Source organism: Scheffersomyces xylosifermentans (genome assembly GCF_036884685.1).
Source record: "Scheffersomyces xylosifermentans strain CBS 12540 chromosome Unknown RJT20scaffold_2, whole genome shotgun sequence".
Classification (NCBI taxonomy): domain Eukaryota; kingdom Fungi; phylum Ascomycota; class Pichiomycetes; order Serinales; family Debaryomycetaceae; genus Scheffersomyces; species Scheffersomyces xylosifermentans.
Window position 1 is genome coordinate 2,575,076 of NW_027042940.1, and position 18,605 is coordinate 2,593,680.

The 18,605-nt window shown below is 39.9% G+C and overlaps 7 protein-coding genes across 7 annotated transcripts; 3 read left to right on the top strand and 4 right to left on the bottom strand. All coding sequences in view use genetic code 12, as the record gives it.

Annotated features, from left to right (window-relative positions):
- Window positions 1–168: 168 nt before the first annotated feature.
- On the bottom strand, window positions 169–1,916 carry YOX1 (Yox1p). Its single transcript, XM_064919680.1, has one exon. It carries the CDS (start codon window positions 1,758–1,760, stop codon window positions 276–278), a length of 1,485 nt encoding a protein of 494 aa, XP_064776486.1. The 5' UTR covers window positions 1,761–1,916; the 3' UTR covers window positions 169–275.
- A 3,368-nt stretch (window positions 1,917–5,284) lies between these two features.
- PHM5 (endopolyphosphatase) lies at window positions 5,285–7,384 on the top strand (the record flags this gene model as incomplete). Its single annotated transcript, XM_064921465.1, has 1 exon — window positions 5,285–7,384. One exon carries the CDS (start codon window positions 5,285–5,287, stop codon window positions 7,382–7,384), a length of 2,100 nt encoding a protein of 699 aa, XP_064776487.1.
- Window positions 7,385–7,961: 577 nt separating this feature from the next.
- On the top strand, window positions 7,962–9,005 carry RPP0 (60S ribosomal protein uL10). The gene has a single exon (XM_064916759.1). The coding sequence runs from the start codon at window positions 8,050–8,052 to the stop codon at window positions 8,983–8,985; it is 936 nt and encodes a 311-aa protein (XP_064776488.1). The 5' UTR covers window positions 7,962–8,049; the 3' UTR covers window positions 8,986–9,005.
- Window positions 9,006–9,679: 674 nt separating this feature from the next.
- On the top strand, window positions 9,680–11,147 carry RJT20DRAFT_31817 (uncharacterized protein). Its single transcript, XM_064919682.1, has one exon. It carries the CDS (start codon window positions 9,763–9,765, stop codon window positions 11,080–11,082), a length of 1,320 nt encoding a protein of 439 aa, XP_064776489.1. The 5' UTR covers window positions 9,680–9,762; the 3' UTR covers window positions 11,083–11,147.
- Window positions 11,148–11,808, bottom strand: RJT20DRAFT_31826 (mitochondrial 37S ribosomal protein bS16m). The gene has a single exon (XM_064919683.1). The coding sequence runs from the start codon at window positions 11,607–11,609 to the stop codon at window positions 11,214–11,216; it is 396 nt and encodes a 131-aa protein (XP_064776490.1). The 5' UTR covers window positions 11,610–11,808; the 3' UTR covers window positions 11,148–11,213.
- On the bottom strand, window positions 11,804–15,646 carry RJT20DRAFT_126455 (mRNA-binding protein). The gene has a single exon (XM_064916760.1). It carries the CDS (start codon window positions 15,536–15,538, stop codon window positions 11,915–11,917), a length of 3,624 nt encoding a protein of 1,207 aa, XP_064776491.1. The 5' UTR covers window positions 15,539–15,646; the 3' UTR covers window positions 11,804–11,914.
- Window positions 15,647–16,102: 456 nt separating this feature from the next.
- Window positions 16,103–18,001, bottom strand: RJT20DRAFT_91973 (uncharacterized protein; the record flags this gene model as incomplete). The annotated part of the gene is made up of 1 exon (XM_064921405.1): window positions 16,103–18,001. One exon carries the CDS (start codon window positions 17,999–18,001, stop codon window positions 16,103–16,105), a length of 1,899 nt encoding a protein of 632 aa, XP_064776492.1.
- Window positions 18,002–18,605: the final 604 nt, after the last annotated feature.

Here is an 18,605-nt window from a genome sequence, read left to right on the forward strand (position 1 = left end):
GCCAGGACGTTGTAACGGAAATTATGTCCTGAAAATTCCCCCCTATGGTTTATTATGTTGATATTGAAATAATATCCGCGATCTTATTTCCCCTTGGAGGAATATTCCTATTTGCATCTACTGACATTCTCCAAGTCAACCATGTATAGTCTACAATTAGTTCCTGATTTGGTCAATTTATTACAACCGTTCGTTAATTCATGAATAAACACACACAAAAATCTAATTAAGAATACAATGCTAGAATTACATAATAAGGTATACCCATGAAGCGATTAGCTCCAAGTACCAGTTCTTAAGCTCAACAAGTTTTCAGCAGCAGAGTCCTTCCTGTCACCCTTCTTGAGTACAGGCTTGCTTAGGGTATTGGAACTCAACTCCCCCAATGGCTTTCTTGCAGTCTTGGTGGCCGAGGAATCGTTTAAGATGCTGTGAATTGAAGATTTTGAATCATCATTTTGCAAGCTGGAGAGCTTTTGGTTGACCTTGGAGCTAGCAGATGTAGGTGTCAACTTGAAAGTCATTGTGCTCGAGCTATTGGAGTTAAGAAGAAGAGGTTGCTTTTTTCTTGTTTCATTGAGAACCAAGGTTTGGCGATGCTGTGAATGAATAATCATGGAGTCGTCAATAGAAGTGTTAGCATCATCGACTTCAGGAACAGGAGTGGCTGCTTCTGCTGGAGTCTGTGTGCTGTTTAAGACTTTTGTATTAAATGGAGTACTCAAGATAGGGGTTTTGGAAAAGTTTGGAATAGATCTTGGTCTTTGTTTTATAGGAGATGAAGTAGTAATTGGAGAATCTATGAATGAGTTTGATTTCACCAAAGGTTTTGTAGGTGTAGAAGATATTATCAGTGGCTGGTTAGCGTTTGGAGTAGGCAAGAAATTGTTGGAAGGCACAGGAATTGGTTGACCTGGAACCATATGAGCTTGCGGAGCCATGGCCACTGGGGTAGGAGGCAACTCTGTAATCTCCTTTTCTTGGTTCAGTTGCTTTCTCAAACTTTGTCTCTTGTTCTGGAACCAGATCTGGACCGCCTTCTCCGTCATGCTAACCTTTTCTGCAATTTCGATTCTTCTCAATTTGTTAGGAGTCGATCCCAAGACAAATTCACGGTTTAAGATAGACAACTCATTTGGCGAAGTTCTTCTTCTCTTTCTTCTGGCCAAGGGAGCGTTGTCGATAGATGGTTCCTGTGATGGAAATGTAGCAGGAGAATGTGAAATAAATGCATATGACTTAGAATCGAGGGAGGCAGAAGTGGCAACCACTGGAGCGGCGACTGGAGCTGGTGGTGGGAGCAATGGAGCGGCAGTCATTGATGGAGTAGGATGAGAAGTAGCTGGTGCAGACACTGTACCGTTAATATTTTTAAGTATATGTGTAGTAGAAGGTGGAACAAAAGTAGAACTGGAAGTCCTTCTCATGTCTGTTATGCTGATGTCTGCTTCGCTGGTGTCAACCGATAAATTGGCAACCGTTGACCTGCGGGTGGTTGGAGGTGTTGGGAAGGTTGGAGCCGAGTAGGATCCGAATGGTCTTTGGCTAGAGTGGAAGTATCTGGAGCTAGTTGGGGTAGAACTGAAAGAATCAATGGAAGGTAATTTTGTTGGTACAAATGGAGTTGAAGTAATGTCATTGTGGGATGGAGTTGATGACAATATGGAAGACAATGGAGGCAAGCTTGTCTTGACATTTCCATAACTCGATGGAGTTGGAGGGAAGGCGCTCGTCCTCTTTGGTGTTTGTAAGTACATCATGCTGAAGACTGATCAGAGGAAAGAATAAATAGAAGAATATGTAAAAGAAAGTAGTCTGATTAAATTAAAGAATCAGGGTTCAGAAAATCAAGATCGCAACTTTGGAGATTTACCGATATATATATATAATACAACGAGACAATTAAGAAATGTCATAGAGTGAAAATCATTTTTAAAAAATTACAATCAAGGTGAATTAAAAGCACGCTTCTGCAATTCAATCAAGGCCCTTCTGCCAAAATAAAAATAAAAAATCGAGGACCATTTACTGTAATGAGGTGCAATTTAATCTAGCAGTTAATTGTGTACAGAAGAACACCAGGATTTGGCGTTTTATTATTGTGCCTGCTGCCCTTGACTGCATTAGGAGGCCCGTTGAAATGAAATGATTACCACAACCGTCCCAATTAGTGCATTCGAGGCCAGGATCACCCGAAATCAGCATCAATCGGGCACACTAGAGAAGCGGATTACCCAGTGATGCAAAAAATAGGCACGGAATAGAAAGAAAACGCGGTGGCATTATTTACATTTCACAGAAACTGCGAGTGTTTACGTCGCAGTAAATTGGATGCATTTCGACATCCAACATGTCCAACAAATGGGTGCCGGCGCAGCGGTCAACGTCAAATTTCCTAATCCAATAAATTAAGACAATTAATGCATGGTAGGTAAAGTGGTTTAGTGTTTGTTTACGTTTCGTCGATGGTCCAAAAAGCTTTTGACACGAATTCGCGTTTTCGTGTTGCAGAGTCAAATTGCCCGATCGGGAGTTATTAGCAGTTTTGTGTTGCCCATGTTAATGGTTTACATGTGGAAGAAATAGTGTACATAAATTGCATACTGTAGTAACACGGTAACAAGCCCAAACAATGCGGGCAGGGTGCTGGGGACCTGTGGTTACAGGGTGAGCAATTGTTTATACTTTGCGTGCCTCGAGGGCCTCAACTTTAGTGGCGATAGTCGTTGTTCCAGAAAATAGGTGCGTTAGCGTCGGATGCGAATGTACGAGTGATGTGAAGCGTCATTAGTGTTGCCGACAGCATAGCTTAGAAAGTACGGGATCAGGAGATCCCAGTCCGAAGCAAAGCCGCAACCTTAATTACTATTGATCTTCATTTCAATCCATCGTTAGACTCGTCAATTACTATTAGCTATTTACTAGTTGCAATTTATCATTTACAAGTCGTCACCTATCAGGTCATCATACGCAAATCCTAGATGTCAACAAAGCAAATTGTTCATTTCGTGGTTCAAAGTGAAATATTGCACCTGGAATCTACTCAGTTTCTTCCCTTGGTGCAGTAGTACATGGCATCGAGGTTCATGTAGCCCTATGCCACATCTTTCCACTTCTGGCAATTTGCCTAACAAATACAGATTTTCTCCCCTTGCCAGACCAAAGTCCGCGATATCGATAGCTACAATTCCGTTTGCAGCTAAGTGCCTTGAAGGACCCCTTTGAAATATTGCAGCTCCTATATTATTGAGCCACTTAAGACCCTTTTCTGCTCCAATTAACGTGAAGGAGCACTTTAATAAAATTGCAAATTTCAATTGCATGAAATTGAAGTCAGTCTAGTATTTTAGAGCATGATATGAAACAGCTTTCCACCCAAATTCGACGTGACACGCTCTCTAAGAGCTCCCAAACTCCTATTTACACTTTTAAATTGAAGCCTTGAATTAGCACATTGATGCATACTATACTTTAGCATAGATAGAGAAAGCATGGTCTGCAAGAGATATACGAGGTCAAAAACAAAGAAAAACCTGAATAGGCTAGCTTGTCCAAAATATCCATTTGTCCATTCTGCAGTTCTTCAGCTGAGTAGTTAAATGGATATCGCTATTTTTCTATACTTTGTAGGTGCCACCAAGTTTAGGCACAAGAAAGTTTAACCGGAACCTTATTTGTTACCTCGGCAGTTACTCTAATCTTGCTGTACCCCTTGTAGTAGTCATATATAGCCTTCACAGTAGGCAGTCGCTTTTTCTTGTAAGAATCTCTCATTATTCCCAGGAGAGTAAATTAGTGGTAAATGGAGATAAGTGCAGGCTGTTTTACAGATGTCATTTAGATCATTGATAAAAGGTCATTCTCTTTTGAAGAACCATGCATGATGAAATCTTCATAGGTTTAAAACCTTGTGTTAGCAAATTGTTGATTGGCAAATAAGAGTTGTTAGATAAACGAATCAAAATCAGGTTCAAAATAAGACTTTTTAAATGACTCTTCTTTGCTATGAATTTCTTGTAATATTCACATTAAAAATATAGAACAAGGGAAAGCTACGCACAATTCGAAGAGATTACTGATCATATTGTAACAATGTAACTTTCAGCTACTACGACTCAAGAGCAATCACTTGTTGATATCTTTCAACCCAGTTCCAATCAACAATTATATATCACTATTAAACAATGTAATCATAAAATGATTGCTGTAAATTTAGACACAGTAAACGCATTCGTATCTTCCATCTTACAGTTGCACCTTGCGATACATCCGTATTTGCAGTCTTGGCAGCAACCATCTTCCCAATTCGGGGTTTCCATCACTAGCCACAACTCACGTGATAAACACTACTCGATTGGTCCAATCTCCAGCTTCTCTGTGCACCCTTTCCTCGGGCCTCATTAGTTACAGATCTTCTCTCCATCTCTTTTCCAGTGCACGTGTGTAATTTCTCCATTATTATTACCTCATCGTACTGTCGTATTAAGGCTACCACCAATACAACCCTAACCACAGATATTATTATTGTTCTCTGTAGCCAGGTAAGCCCATCGAAGGTCCTATAATAATACCATTGGATATAGAAATAAAAATAGAAATTCAATATTTCTTCACTGAAATATACAAAGACATTACATTGTATTAGTCTATTTACTTCTACAGGTCTGTTAACTTTGTTTATTACAACAATTACTGACATCTCTTTTCACTGCGGTAACAGCAAATTTACCACTCTCATATCTCCAAGGGCTTTATCTGTTTCCTTGTTAACTGAGTTTCGTTTACCTTGCTGGTTGGCTGGTAGTAAGGGGTGAATTTGTGCTACACACACTACATACACTCTACTTGCTCTTCTCTCTTTGCTTGACATTGTTTCTGGTTGACGTTGAACCTTCACATCGCTTCATTCAAACTGGGCTAGGGGTTTTGACTGGTTATACTTCGGCTTATTTGCAGTAGCTCTTCACCGTCCGTGATAAAGAGTTTGTTGGTCTTTGCTCCTCGCACTGGAAGACCGTCATTACATTTAGGTCTTTTTTGATTGTCATCGGTCACCGTTGGTGTTAAAGCACTGGGACAAAAATTAATTATAACTACACTCATCATCACCAATTCAACCAATAAATAGAGGTATCAGCAAATACAAATATTCCTCCGAACCAACCACAATAACCCCACCATGTCCGAGGATATCAAACACTCCTCGACTTCGCACAGTCACACGAGGTCTGGGGTCGCAATAAAGGCTATAACAATGACTATTCTTTCTCTGATTGGTATAGTTATGTTAACCTTCTACACCAGCTGGGGCCACCAGCGATCACAACTGCTTACCGAGATCTCCAAACAGCTCAATCTCAACTTCAAATTCAGTACACCAATAGACCCCGTGGGCCCTCCATTGTTCCCCGCAAGCAATGTTATTTCGGTGGAAACCATTGAATTGGAGCAAAAGGCTAAGGACGACATCAAGAGACTCGGGTTGACCGTCAAGAATCCCGTAAAGATCAACTCCAAAGAAAAAGGAACCCAAGTTATCCATGGCCGTTTCTTACATATCACCGATATCCATCCGGACCCTTACTACAAAAAGGGTTCCAAGACAGATATGCTCTGCCACAGTGGCAAAGGTGATGCTGGTAAATACGGAGACGCTATCATGGGATGTGATAGTCCTCTCGCTCTCATGGAAGAAACTATAAGGTGGGTCCAAGAGAACTTGAAAGATAAGATTGACTTTATAGTGTGGACAGGTGACAATGTCAGACATGACAACGATAGAAGATATCCTAGAACTGAAATGAACATCTTCGAGATGAATGAACAGGTGAGTGACTTGATGTATGCCACTTTCAAGAATAAGGACGACCCAGAATTGAAGGTTGACTTGATTCCTTCATTAGGTAATAACGATGTATACCCCCACAATTTGTTTAGTCCTGGTCCAACCTTACAAACTAGAGAATTGTTTAAGATCTGGAGAAACTTCATTCCTCAAGCACAATTGCATGTGTTCAACAGAGGTGCTTACTTTTTCCATGAAGTCATTCCTAACCAATTGGCAGTTTTGTCCATTAACACTCTCTATTTGTTCCAGTCCAATCCATTGGTGGATAACTGTGACAGAAAGAAAGAGCCGGGATACAAATTATTCCAGTGGTTAGGATATGTGTTGAAAGAAATGAGAAGCAGAAACATGAAGGTGTGGCTCACAGGACATGTTCCACCAAATGAGAAGAACTACGATATATCATGTTTACGTAAATACATTGTGTGGTCTTACGAGTATCGTGATGTCATCATTGGTGGTTTATATGGCCACATGAACATGGACCATTTCATTCCTTTGGACTCGGTTGCCGCTTATAAGTCGATCAAAAAATCTTTAAAGGGCAAGGCATCTTCTAAGGATATTGAAGATGATTTTGGCCAGCAATTTATGATTGACGATTATGACTCCGATGACGAAGAATATGACTTCGAAGAGGATGTCACTCATCCTTTGGAAGAGACTAATATGTACAGAGTCTTTGACGAGAACTTTGATGAAGACTTTATGAGGATCCAAGGTGGTGTTCCACAAGGAAAAGTCAAGTACATGGAAACTTTACGTGAATCACTTTACGCTGGTATCAAGGGTGAAAAGAGAAGTGGAGTTTCATCAGAACGTTATTCACTTGCTTTTGTTTCAGCATCTGTCGTTCCTACTTTCAACCCAGGTTTGAGAGTTTGGGAGTACAATATCACTGATTTGGAAGAGAAGCTTTCCAAGGACATTAAATACGAATCATGGGATAACTTTTTTGCCGGTTTAGAGACAATGATGACTACTTTCGACGAGTACGATCGTTTGAATGAGGATGAAGATGACAAGGATTTCAAGATTAACGAAAAGGATCCTTTGCACAATATCTTCAGTAAGAAAAAGGATAAGACGTTCCCTCCAAAGAAGCCAGCACACTTGCCTTTGGGTCCAGGTTATGTCCCTCAGACTTTCACACCAGAGAGATACGTTCAATACTATGCTGACTTGGCTGGAATCAATGCTGGCAAGAAGGATTTCCAATATGAGTTAGAGTACGCAACAGATGATAACGTCTACGGTTTAAGCTCTTTGGTAGCGGATGAGTGGATCAAATTCGGTAGAAAATTGGGTAAACCAATTAAAGATGAAAAGAAAAAGAACAGAGAGGATGATGATGACGGAAAGAAAAAGAAAAAGAAGAAGAAGCACGGAAAGAAAAAGAAGCATGGAAAGCACGCTAAGAGCAAGGAAGTGAACGTTTCCCAAAACGATGTGTATGAAGAATTGCAGAAAATTTGGAATACCTACTTGAAGCACACATTTATTGACTCTGATTACGAAAACAAAGGTTTCGGTTAAAACTTGACACATGTGTTGGCGGACGTCAAATGCTACTGATTATCAGAAAAACGACAACAATCGAGTAAGATGCATTTATAAAACATAAAAATTCTTATTACAGATTCATTTATAGGATGCTAATATAAAATTATTGCGTTAAAGAGGTTTCTAAACCGCCTACAAGTGGAGAAAGGCATATAAATATAACTTGATAGAAGAACTGAGAGACAGTACGAGCGACAACACTACTATCTTCTAGATAAATGGAGTACCATAATAAATGGCGTTATGAACCCAAACACTCCAATGTCAAATCCCATAATAAATTCTACCGGCTATCTCGTATAAATGCACGATGACTAAAACCAGGTATGTCTAGATAAGTGTCACTTTTGACATGGTAGCAAGACACTAGCAAGACACTCGCATATGTCCTACATAGAAACGAAGCAATTCATTTTGTATTTAATCACATGACCAATATCTATCGTAGGGCTTCAACCCTCATGACGACCTCGTCTCTCTTCTGCGCAGGGACGAAAAATTCTTCACTGACAGTAGCCAGAGGGTAGTAGTATTTTTCAGAGGTTGGTGATACTTTCTTCTATTACCAGTTGTTAAGAAGAACATTATACTTTGGAACCATTAAAAATTCCTGTCGTCAATAAATAACATAAGTCGAAATGGGTGGTTCTCGTGAAAAGAAAGTTGAATACTTCTCCAAGTTGAGAGAGTTGTTAGAAGAGTACAAGTCTATCTTCGTCGTCGGTGTTGACAATGTCTCTTCCCAACAAATGCACGAAATCAGAAAGTCCTTGAGAGGCGAAGCTGTCGTCTTGATGGGTAAGAACACCATGGTCAGAAGAGCCATCAGAGGTTTCTTGTCTGACTTGCCAGAGTTCGAGAAGTTGTTGCCTTTCGTTAAGGGTAACGTCGGTTTCATCTTCACCAACGGTGACTTGAAGAAGATCAGAGAAGTCGTTATCTCCAACGTCGTTGCCGCTCCAGCCAGAGCCGGTGCCGTTGCTCCAGCTGATGTCTGGGTCCCAGCCGGTAACACCGGTATGGAGCCAGGTAAGACCTCTTTCTTCCAAGCTTTAGGTGTCCCAACCAAGATTGCCAGAGGTACCATTGAAATTGTCTCCGATGTCAAGGTCGTTGAGGCTGACAGCAAGGTCGGTCCATCCGAAGCTACCTTGTTGAACATGTTGAACATTTCTCCATTCACCTACGGTTTGACTATCGTCCAAGTCTACGACAACGGTCAAGTCTTCCCATCCTCTATCTTGGATATCACCGACGAGGAATTGGTTTCCCACTTCCTCTCTGCTATCAACACCATTGCTTCTATCTCTTTGGCTGTTGGTTACCCAACCTTGCCATCTGTTGGTCACTCCATCGTCAACCACTACAAGAACGTCTTGGCTCTCTCTATTGCCACTGACTACACTTTCGAGGGTTCCGAGGCCATTAAGGACAGATTAGCCAACCCAGAAGCTTACGCTGCTGCTGCTCCAGCTGCCGCTGCTGCTGCTTCCGAGGAGGCTGCTCCAGCTGCCGCTGAAGAAGAGGCTGAGGAGTCTGAGGATGAAGACATGGGATTCGGTTTATTCGATTAAACTGATTATAACTAGCTAATTTACTTTAACTACTTATGTATTCTAATCAAAATTTCTTATATTAACAGATATAATAATGTATACGCTGTAGAGGTTAAAGATCATAAAAACTGGCAATTTCGTTTTGCGACCATTTAATGCTCACTGTACAAAGCACTAAGTAACCAGTACTCTATCAATGATTGACACGATAAAATTCCTAATGTTCCTTAGAATTGAATGAAAATGCCATTGAAAGTGTCTTCCCAAATAATGCAATACCTCCCATCCTATCGATTTTAGTGGAGTCTATTATGTAATGATATGTTTCTCTCTTTCTGTGTGGTCACTCTTGAACTCTACCCATACTCATTACTGTAATGAATGAACGTACGTACGTTACAGTGGTTTCAATTTTAATTCATACTTGCAACTCGAATTGGTTCATACTAATCACAACAAATAATTCAAACCTACAACATGTAGTTCTCAATACTAATTTGCTTGAAGGGTAGCATGAACTTATTGGGGTTTAATATGAATAATTCTGGCCTCTAGTTTGAATAATATATGGAAACACTGTAATGGCTGTGAAAAAAAAAGTCTCAACGACACGCGCTACCATACACATAGAAATTTCCCAAAATAAGGCTCACTACCAAATCTGTGAATGCACTGAGATTTTGCAGTCATTAATAATGTTAATGATGAGGATGAAATTGTGAAAGTGTGGAGATAGTATGATATGGACCGTTGAAAAGGTATCCAACGAATTCAATTGAATTAGTGAAAGAAAAAATGGATCCGTTGACCTACAACACTACGATCAGTACGGTTTATCCGACTTTGGAAAGTAAACCAGGTGAGCGGCAAAATGAACATAACTTGAGGTTTCAACTAGCCAAATTAGATAACACTATCAATGAAGGGCCCTATATGGAAACCTTCTCTAAGGTATACAGTGTGTATGGAACAGTCCTTAACTTGTTAGAATCATCCCATCTAATGGTTAGAACAAATCCCTCCTTACAACCAATATTCATTGAATTCTTACAGAATAACCGCCTGAACAAGATCATTGATGTCCTTCTAACCAATTCTTTCTTGATTCCTTTGAAACAAAGATTCAAACTAGAAGATCCCCCAAAGCTTCCAAGTTACAAGATAATAGAGAGAGTCAAATTTATCATTGAATTCATTTACGACAGACGCTCTCCCCTACCTACGTACACTTCGATCAGTTTTGCAACCACTATTAATTTACTAAGAAAATTGCAAGCCATTTTTGAATCACTTCAATTCGAAAGGGAGATTGGCCCGCTTCGCCCCAAAGATAGCATAAAAGTCCTTAAAGCCAGAAGACTAAGAAAAGAAATTCCGGATGACTTTAGTACCAAGCCCCGCAAAGCCAATATTGAAGTGTTGCAAGCACAGAATAGGGCTTGGAAGGCCATGCAAATTAATTTCCATTATCAAATGGTAGAAGAGTCCATATTCCATGTACTCACAAATTGCAAGCCCGATTTAGGTATCTTTGGTTATCTTCGAGAAGAGTACATCAAACATAAAAGACGACTAAAGCTGGCCAATTCTGAATTGAAACTAATGATGGATAACTTACTCAATTCTTGCAATAACAATGAGATTCCTGAAGAACAAATGGGTCAATTCAAATTAGTTATTATCGAAATCCTTAATTTTCTACAGCAATCTTCAAACAAGTCAACAGTAGTAGAATTAGAGGATCTTGTTTCAGTCTACGGTGAACTTTTTGGCGACGATAAAGCGGTTAACAACTCAAGCACGGGGATCACAGTTATTAAGAATTCTGAACTACATCGGAACGACTTTTCTGAGAGTGACTATAGGTACCAACTCGACCAAGAGAACAAACGTCCTCTGTGGGTAGATAACTTTAAGACTTTGGCAGAAGAGCCAGTGGCTACGAATAATGTTACTACCGAAACTGTAAAAGAATTGTCCCTCTCAAAGGTTGCTAATTCAGAAGAAGATGGAACCAAAGTTAAGAAAAGAACGTTCCTCTTCCGTTTTGGAAGATCTGAAGACAAAAAGAAGAGTAGATGGAAATTTTTCCATAGGAACAACCGTGATCATTAACTACTACAAAATTTCAATATATCTAGATGTACATTCAGTATTTACAGGGATGAAATCATTTCATGGCTATTACATTGTTTGCAGCAGAATAGCATGAAATTTATATGCTATTGGACTTCAGGACGGCTTGTTCACCTTCTTCTGAAGAACTCTCTTGGCTCTTCGAGGATGGTCTTGGTGTCATTAGTGAGTGGCTTTTCAACATGTTGACTCAACTTACTTGGCTTGGGCCACTGTTCTGGTAATAAGCCTGCTTTTTTGAACAAGAAAGAAACACGATCGGACACTTCAGCTCCCACACCTAACCAGTACTTCGATCTGTCGAAGTCCAACTCTATATGCTTGAATGGCTTTGTTCCTTGGGCCTTTTCTTGTGGAGTTAATGGAACCGGATTTGGGTTGTATGTTCCCAAAACTTCGATCGGTAAACTATCACGAGCTTTGCCTCTGTTGGCTACAACTATATTATACAAAGGGCTGTGTTTTCTGCCGAAGCGAGCTAATCTAATTCTTATTGGGCTACTCATGACTGCTTGCTTTTCGTACAACTATCCTGATCTAACAGAGTCTTGTTCATTATGAATACTGAAAAGTGAAAAAATTGAATATGCACAAGGCCATAAAATTACATAAGCTGTAAATAAAGATTACATAATCACAATAAAGACAGCAGCATCGGTATACTCTTTTGCAACTCCTTTTTCTGTTTACAAGTCGAAGAGGTCGTTAAAATGGTATTTACATTTTTGGCGTAATATACAATATAGAAGAAAATAAACGTGTGTATGTAAAAGAGTTAATGAATGTAAGTATGACTTTGAATGAAATGCAATTAGAGCTTCTTTCTAGCTTTGAGAGGCTTCTTTGGTTTAGAAACCCTAGACTTACCAAAGTTACCCTTTGGAGCACCCCTTGAAGGACGTTCTGGCTCTTGCTCATCATCAGACCAATCCTCGTTGCTTTCCTTACTCTTCTTAAACTTCAATTTGTTTCTTTGTCCTCTTTGTGGAGCTTGCTTGACAGCATCCAAGTAAGCATCTATACCAGAACCCTTTCCAGCCAATGGATCGTCATTATCATTACCTCCTTCACTGAAAACAAACTTACCATTCTTAGTCTTGAATTCTGATGCTTTGTTCGAGATCGAGCTCTTGGTAAACTTCTTTGGCTTAGAAGAAGAAATGTGTGCTAATGATTGACGGTCCATTAAGTTCAATGGTTCATCACCGGTCTTCAAAATATATTGATCAGGCTTTCTGTTACCTCTTGAGGAAGGACGTTCTTCTTCTTCAGGCTCGTCATCAGATACCTCAGAATCATACAAGGCTTCCTCGTAAGCAGAAACGAATTTCTTATCAGGTCCACCATTTGGTGTTTCACCTTCAGTTTCCTCCTTTCTCTTAGCTCTGTTTCTAGACTTCTTTATGTTAGCAACCAATTTTCTATCATCCTCAGGTATAGCTTGCTCAACAATCTCAATTCCGAACTTTCTAATCAACCTCTCCAAGATATGCTTCACCTTAGATTTGAAGTGACCCTTGTGTTCGTGAGACCATCTCATTAACTTGCTCAACAATTCGTTCAAGTTAGCTCTTACCAAATCTTCAGGTAAAGACAAGACTTCCACCTTTACAAAACCTATAGCGGATTTGGCAATTTCTCTGGAATTGTGAGTCAAAAACAACTCAACAGTAGATGCAATTTCCAATAAGACGTCAGTTGGCAATTTGTCTTTGAATTCAAAGACTAAACATGAAACAGCTGTGATAGCGGCAGAAATCATGTGTGGAGCCTGAGCTGCCAAACCGGCACTGACCATGGTAAAGTATTCAGTTAAATTAGCTTCGGAAGCTGGAGTGTCTGGAGCAAATCCAGGAACTCTGGAGTTGTCAATAATACCTCCCTCATCCATCTTAGTACCCATCTTAATCAAAATTTGGTAGGATAACTCTCTGGTTCTTTCATTTACATCCTTTGTAGAAATGATTATCTCTTGTAAAATAGATGGAATAAAGTATAAGTCTGACTGTGGCAACAATTCCAATACCAAGAGAATGGCATTAAAACGAGAAGCTCTTGCAGAGATCTGAGTATTTTCTGTTCCTTGAATAAGCACGTTCTCAATGTCTCCAATGAATTTTGAAATGGATTGCTTTCCTTCTTCAGTTTCAGCCAACTTGGAAATGATTCTATAAGATCTCTTTTGCATCAAAGCATCATTTTGAGCGGAGACAGTACTGGAGAAGATAGTGAACAAAGCATTGTGGGAAGTCTCAGGAACATATTTGGACATAGCAACAATCAAGTCCATCATGGTAAGACTCAATTTGGAAGTGTCACCCTTCTTCTTTTGAACTGGGGCTTGAGAGGATTCTTCATCCATGGCGTTTTTTAACAAACCACAGACCTTGTTGAAAGTTTCTTCCAAGTTGTCTTTAGGAACAATCTGCAAATATGTATCAATAGTTTCCAATACAAATCCTCTAGAATCTGGAACCGTAGAAGAGAAAACATTGAATAACACGGACAAGACATTAGATGCCTTGGTTGCAAGATACTCCAAGTTCTTGGAAGCTTCCTCTTGTGGGAACTGTTCTTGCATCAATAAGTCGTCAGCTAAGGCCCCGTCACGGTAAGCAATGTTTGACTCGACAAGCAATCTTAATGCGTGACAGATGGGCACTCTCAACTCAACCTTAGCATACATTAAGTCAGACAAGCGTGCTGCAAAAGCGTCATCGAAAGCAGTAGTTAAATCTTTTGGAAGGTCAGAGAAGTGTGGTAATAAAGACCAGATCTGATCGATAATAGTTTGGAAAATCTTATTGTTCATGGAGTCCTTATTGGTCGAGTCATTGATTTTGGTTTCAAAGAATTCAACGACTGGCAATATAGATGATTTGTAAAAGGACAATTCAGCAAATCTAACATTTTCTCTCAACAATGGTAATAACCAAGCTCTACCTGGTTGATCACCACCAGTCAAGTTCAAAGGCAAGACACTCAATACCACTTGAGGACCAAGGGTAGAAATAGCAGCTGCAATGAAATCTTCAGCTTCTTTGTTATGAGGAAAAGAATCAGTCTCATTAGTACGCCATTCACCCACTATCTCAAGTATACCCAAGAAATCAGGATTGGCACGAGTTCTCAACTTAAGAATGGTAGCAGTGAGTAGTTCAAGAATTTCCTTTGTAGCATGCTGATAAGTAATGGATAAGAGCTCCTTCTCTATGAACTCACTAATGAAAGTAATGGTGTCATCAACAGTTTCATAAATCTCACCGGTAATACCGTTTGTAGGAGATGGTTGTAACAAGAAGTTATCAGGGATAGTTTCACTAATAATAGCAATCAAGCACTGAGAGGCAGAAGTGTAGATATCCTTAGAATCAGATCCCAAGAATTGGGAGACAACTGGAATGATGACTGGAAGTTTCAACAAGCACTGCTCAGGAGCCAAAGTAGCGAAACTCTCCAATGCCTTTGCGACAACAGCTAACCAAGAGGCTGCCAAATGAGTGTCGTTAACAGAAGGCTTCAAGTCGAAGATAATATCCAAGACTTTTGTGAATTTCTCAACATCAATAATGTTGGACATGGAGGTGAACAAACCTTCAAAGGCAGTAAAGGCAGATGAAACCAAGTATTGATCAGATGTCTTGGAAATTTCCAACAAGATATCGCATAAATCCTCGATCTTAGAAGTTGGCCATGCATTGGCAGATGTGATAGATGTAATCAATTGTAAGGAGTGGATAATTTGGGAGTTGATCTCCTTGTTGGAGTTCTTTTGATGTTTTCTGCTTTCTTGGAGCAATGAGGTCAACTTGTTCAAAGCGACTTCACCCGCTAATGGAGAAGCAATATGTATAGGCGAAGGAGATGCTGGTGGGTTTGTTAAAATCTTGTTGACGGTTTCTTGGGCTCTTCTTCTGACCTTTGGTCTAGGATCAAATGACAACTCCAATAAACCAAGAAATGCTCTCTTTGGGGAAATGTTACCTGATGCAACCCATTGTTGATGATCTTGGGCCAACAACAAGCTCTCCAAAGCTCCGATCGTAGATCTGACCAATGGAGCTTCAGCTTGTGGAAGCGTAAGAGAAGGAGCCAATTTAGTCAAAATTTCACTGAACTTAGCTTTTAACAACGGCTTTGGAGTGAATGGGAACACAATGTCCAAAAAGTATGCTGTTGTGGTGGCCAAAGTGTTATCAACAATGGCGTCATCCTTAATAGCCTGGTCTAACAATGACAAGAACGACACAAAGTACGCTACTGGAGACTTTTCATTATTCTGCTCTTCGATATTCTCTTCTACGGCGGATAAAATGACTGCTAAATGCTTCTGATTGTCCAATTTAGAATTTATCTGAGTTCTAATTTTGGCCAACTTGTCTTCCATAACAAACACGTCGACGGATAACCCTCCATCGGGGTTGTTATCTGTCATTTTACAATCTAAACCGTGCTAATGTGACAAGATATACTATTCACTAACTATGTTAACACTGTGCCATTTGCTCTTCACTAACAATAATTTTTTTTTCAAGACGAAGCGATGCGAAGAGCTTCGATTTTTTGGTTGTGGTGAGGTCACGTGAAAATATCGAAAGGGTATGTTTATGAAGGAGGAGGAGGAGGAGGAGGAGGCCTGGGTAGGGGATGGTAGGGTACGGTAGTAGTTGTGGTGGTGGTGATGTGTTGTAGTGCGCTAGTTTATCTAATGTGTAGTTAGGTAGGTAGGCAGGTATAGAAACGTGGTAAGTGGTGGTGGTAGTATTTTTTTTTTTTTTTTTTGATCTGATATGCTGTTAGTTTGGCTATAGTAGAGCTATCTTCGTGATATTCAATTCTTATATGTATGATGTTGAGCGATTGAAATATATGATATATGGGATAAGCAATTTCCAAGAAGTGATTATCTCACCACATATAGTATTACAACAGCGGCTTTGTAATTACATGGGTCAAACAACAAAACAATATATATTCCAAAATCTTAGTTTATAAACCTCTAAGCATCCAACAGCAAGCTGTCTAATAAATTATCAATCATTTCGATATCCCTATGGTAACTGACCACTGCTTTCTTGTATAGCACTACATCGTCTCTCTCCACATAGTCAGGGTCGATTTGTCTGAACTGTTGCCCAGCAGGGTCAAAATCCTCAAAATCATCACTGACAGCATACTTTCTGGAAAGGTAGTATCTTATATCATCAACCAACTCAATGGTATCCGTATCTTGTCTAGCCTTGATTCTACCAGCACTTTCACTAATCAATGCAGATATTAACTCTCTCTCTAAGTCATTTTGATAAATATACTCCAAACTATAGGCAATCATCTTGGTGATATGCTGCTCAAGCTTGTCACTTCTAGTCTGCCAGGACACCCTGATCAAATCGTAAGCATCATATCCAAGCGTTTCTTGCAAAGTATCGAATTCCTCTGGTGTGAATTTATCAAACGTAGATGCAATATGCACAGCACACATTGTCTTGAGTCTATCCAAGAACAACTCGTCCGCAGCAAATAGCAAGTCAATGGTTAGATGAAGCGGAATATGGGGGATATTGTCGTGGTAGAGATAACACAAGATCATCTCTGCTACTTCGATACTGGCAGTGCTATTGGAGATTTGGATTACAGGAAGGTGCTCTGGAAGCAAAGAGTTTCTGTTAATGATGTTAATGTTGGAGGTCTTTTCATTCTTGTAAAATGGCAATTTCTTGTGAGCCTTCACAAAAATATCAGATTTAAGCATAGTATCGAAGTACTCAGATCTGGATATAATTGACTTATTCACAGGATAGTATGCAACCGAATCAGATTCTGAATCTACCGCAGAAACAATTATATCGGCAAATGAAGTTGAGTTTAATAACTTCTCCCGCTGCTCCTTGGTAATAAAGTCGACAGTTTCTATATCTTCGAAATCAACTTCATCTTCGAGTTTCAAATCAGATATCACCTTCTCGGCAAGAATATGATCTTTTAAAAATGTATCCAACTCTTTTCTAGCATTCTCCACAATTTTGAAGGCAATATCATGTTTAAATTTAGATTTTTCTTTGTCATCCTTACCCTCTCTGATTTTCTCCATGCTTTCAATCAAGTCATTGAGCTTAAATTCTTCCGCAATGAAGATAATCTGCTCCTGAAGCAGATTATCATCGGTAGGCAAAGAATCAGAACGTAAGTAAAGATAATCGACGACAACTTTAAAAGCAGCTGGACTCATAGTGGAGGGTAACTCAACAACTGTAGCCTTGCTCCAAGCGTCAGTAAGCATCTCCCTGAAGTAAGTGCTTCTGGCAGCTAGAAGGAACCTATTAAGCCTGAAAGACTGGAATCCTCTGGATAGCACACCATTTACATGAGGGAAATGAAACACTATATCCTTCGTAGGCACCTCATTCACAGGGCTCAACAAGGAGGAAATGTGAGCTGCAAATGGCTGTGATGAATCGACTGCCTTCGACACATCGAAACTGACCAATAAGTCACGAATTTCATCCGTCAACGCTCCATAGATGCAACGAGCGCCTTCGAAGGTATCTCTATCACAGACTGCTCCTCTCGACAATAGGAGCTCCACAACTTGCAAATGGCCACACAACGACAGCAAGATCAAAGGAGAATAGTCGAATTCGTCCATTTGGTTAATGTATAAGTTTGGCGTGGAGAGTAACGAGTCGACTGCCGCTATATCTCCTCTTCTACAGGCCATGCATAAATCATCGAAGGCCTTCTTCAACAGTTCTTCTTCCTCTGCCGATTGGTACTGGATGTTCAACTCGCTACTACCAGAATCTCTAGGTACATCTGCAATTGTTTGTGTGGGAGTTGTGGTATCCACAACAGGAATTGGTTGATCTCGAGGAATTGACGAAGTCGCTACGCTAGACATTTTCTACTCCTGATTGGTAATTCTCTACTGCTTCCCCATACTTTTCACGTTCTTCAGCAAAATCTTATCGATGGTTAATCGCCAGGGTCCACATGCAGTCGTACACCACACTGTGATTGATTATGCAAATGAGATGGCACAACGGTTAATTGGGATAATTGCGAACCTGCTTGTGGCGATTGGTGATGGATTGTGAGGGTGGATTGTCAGATTGGTGAGACTGTAGATTGAGAGGATTGAATAGTTAACTGAGGAGTGAAAATCTGTAATTGTTATTGAAATATGAATACGCATATTTGCCGGAGGAGGAACGGAATAGATTTTTGTTAGAGGAAGCAAATACGGGCAAATAAAGAAAAGTTGGATCAAGGTATAAATGCCTACATCTATGGTGGATGTTGATAGAAAAGACCCAGTATTTGTGTTGCGAACAGTCTAGATATGTGTGGTTAGTTTATTGAAGTATATCATATTTATTGACTGAGAGAGTGCCCTGGATAATGCACCGGTTGACATTATTTGAGGATTAATGTCAGATGTGCGAATAATACTAATTCTAATAATAGTAGTGATACTAATAGCATTGATACTAATAGTATTGATA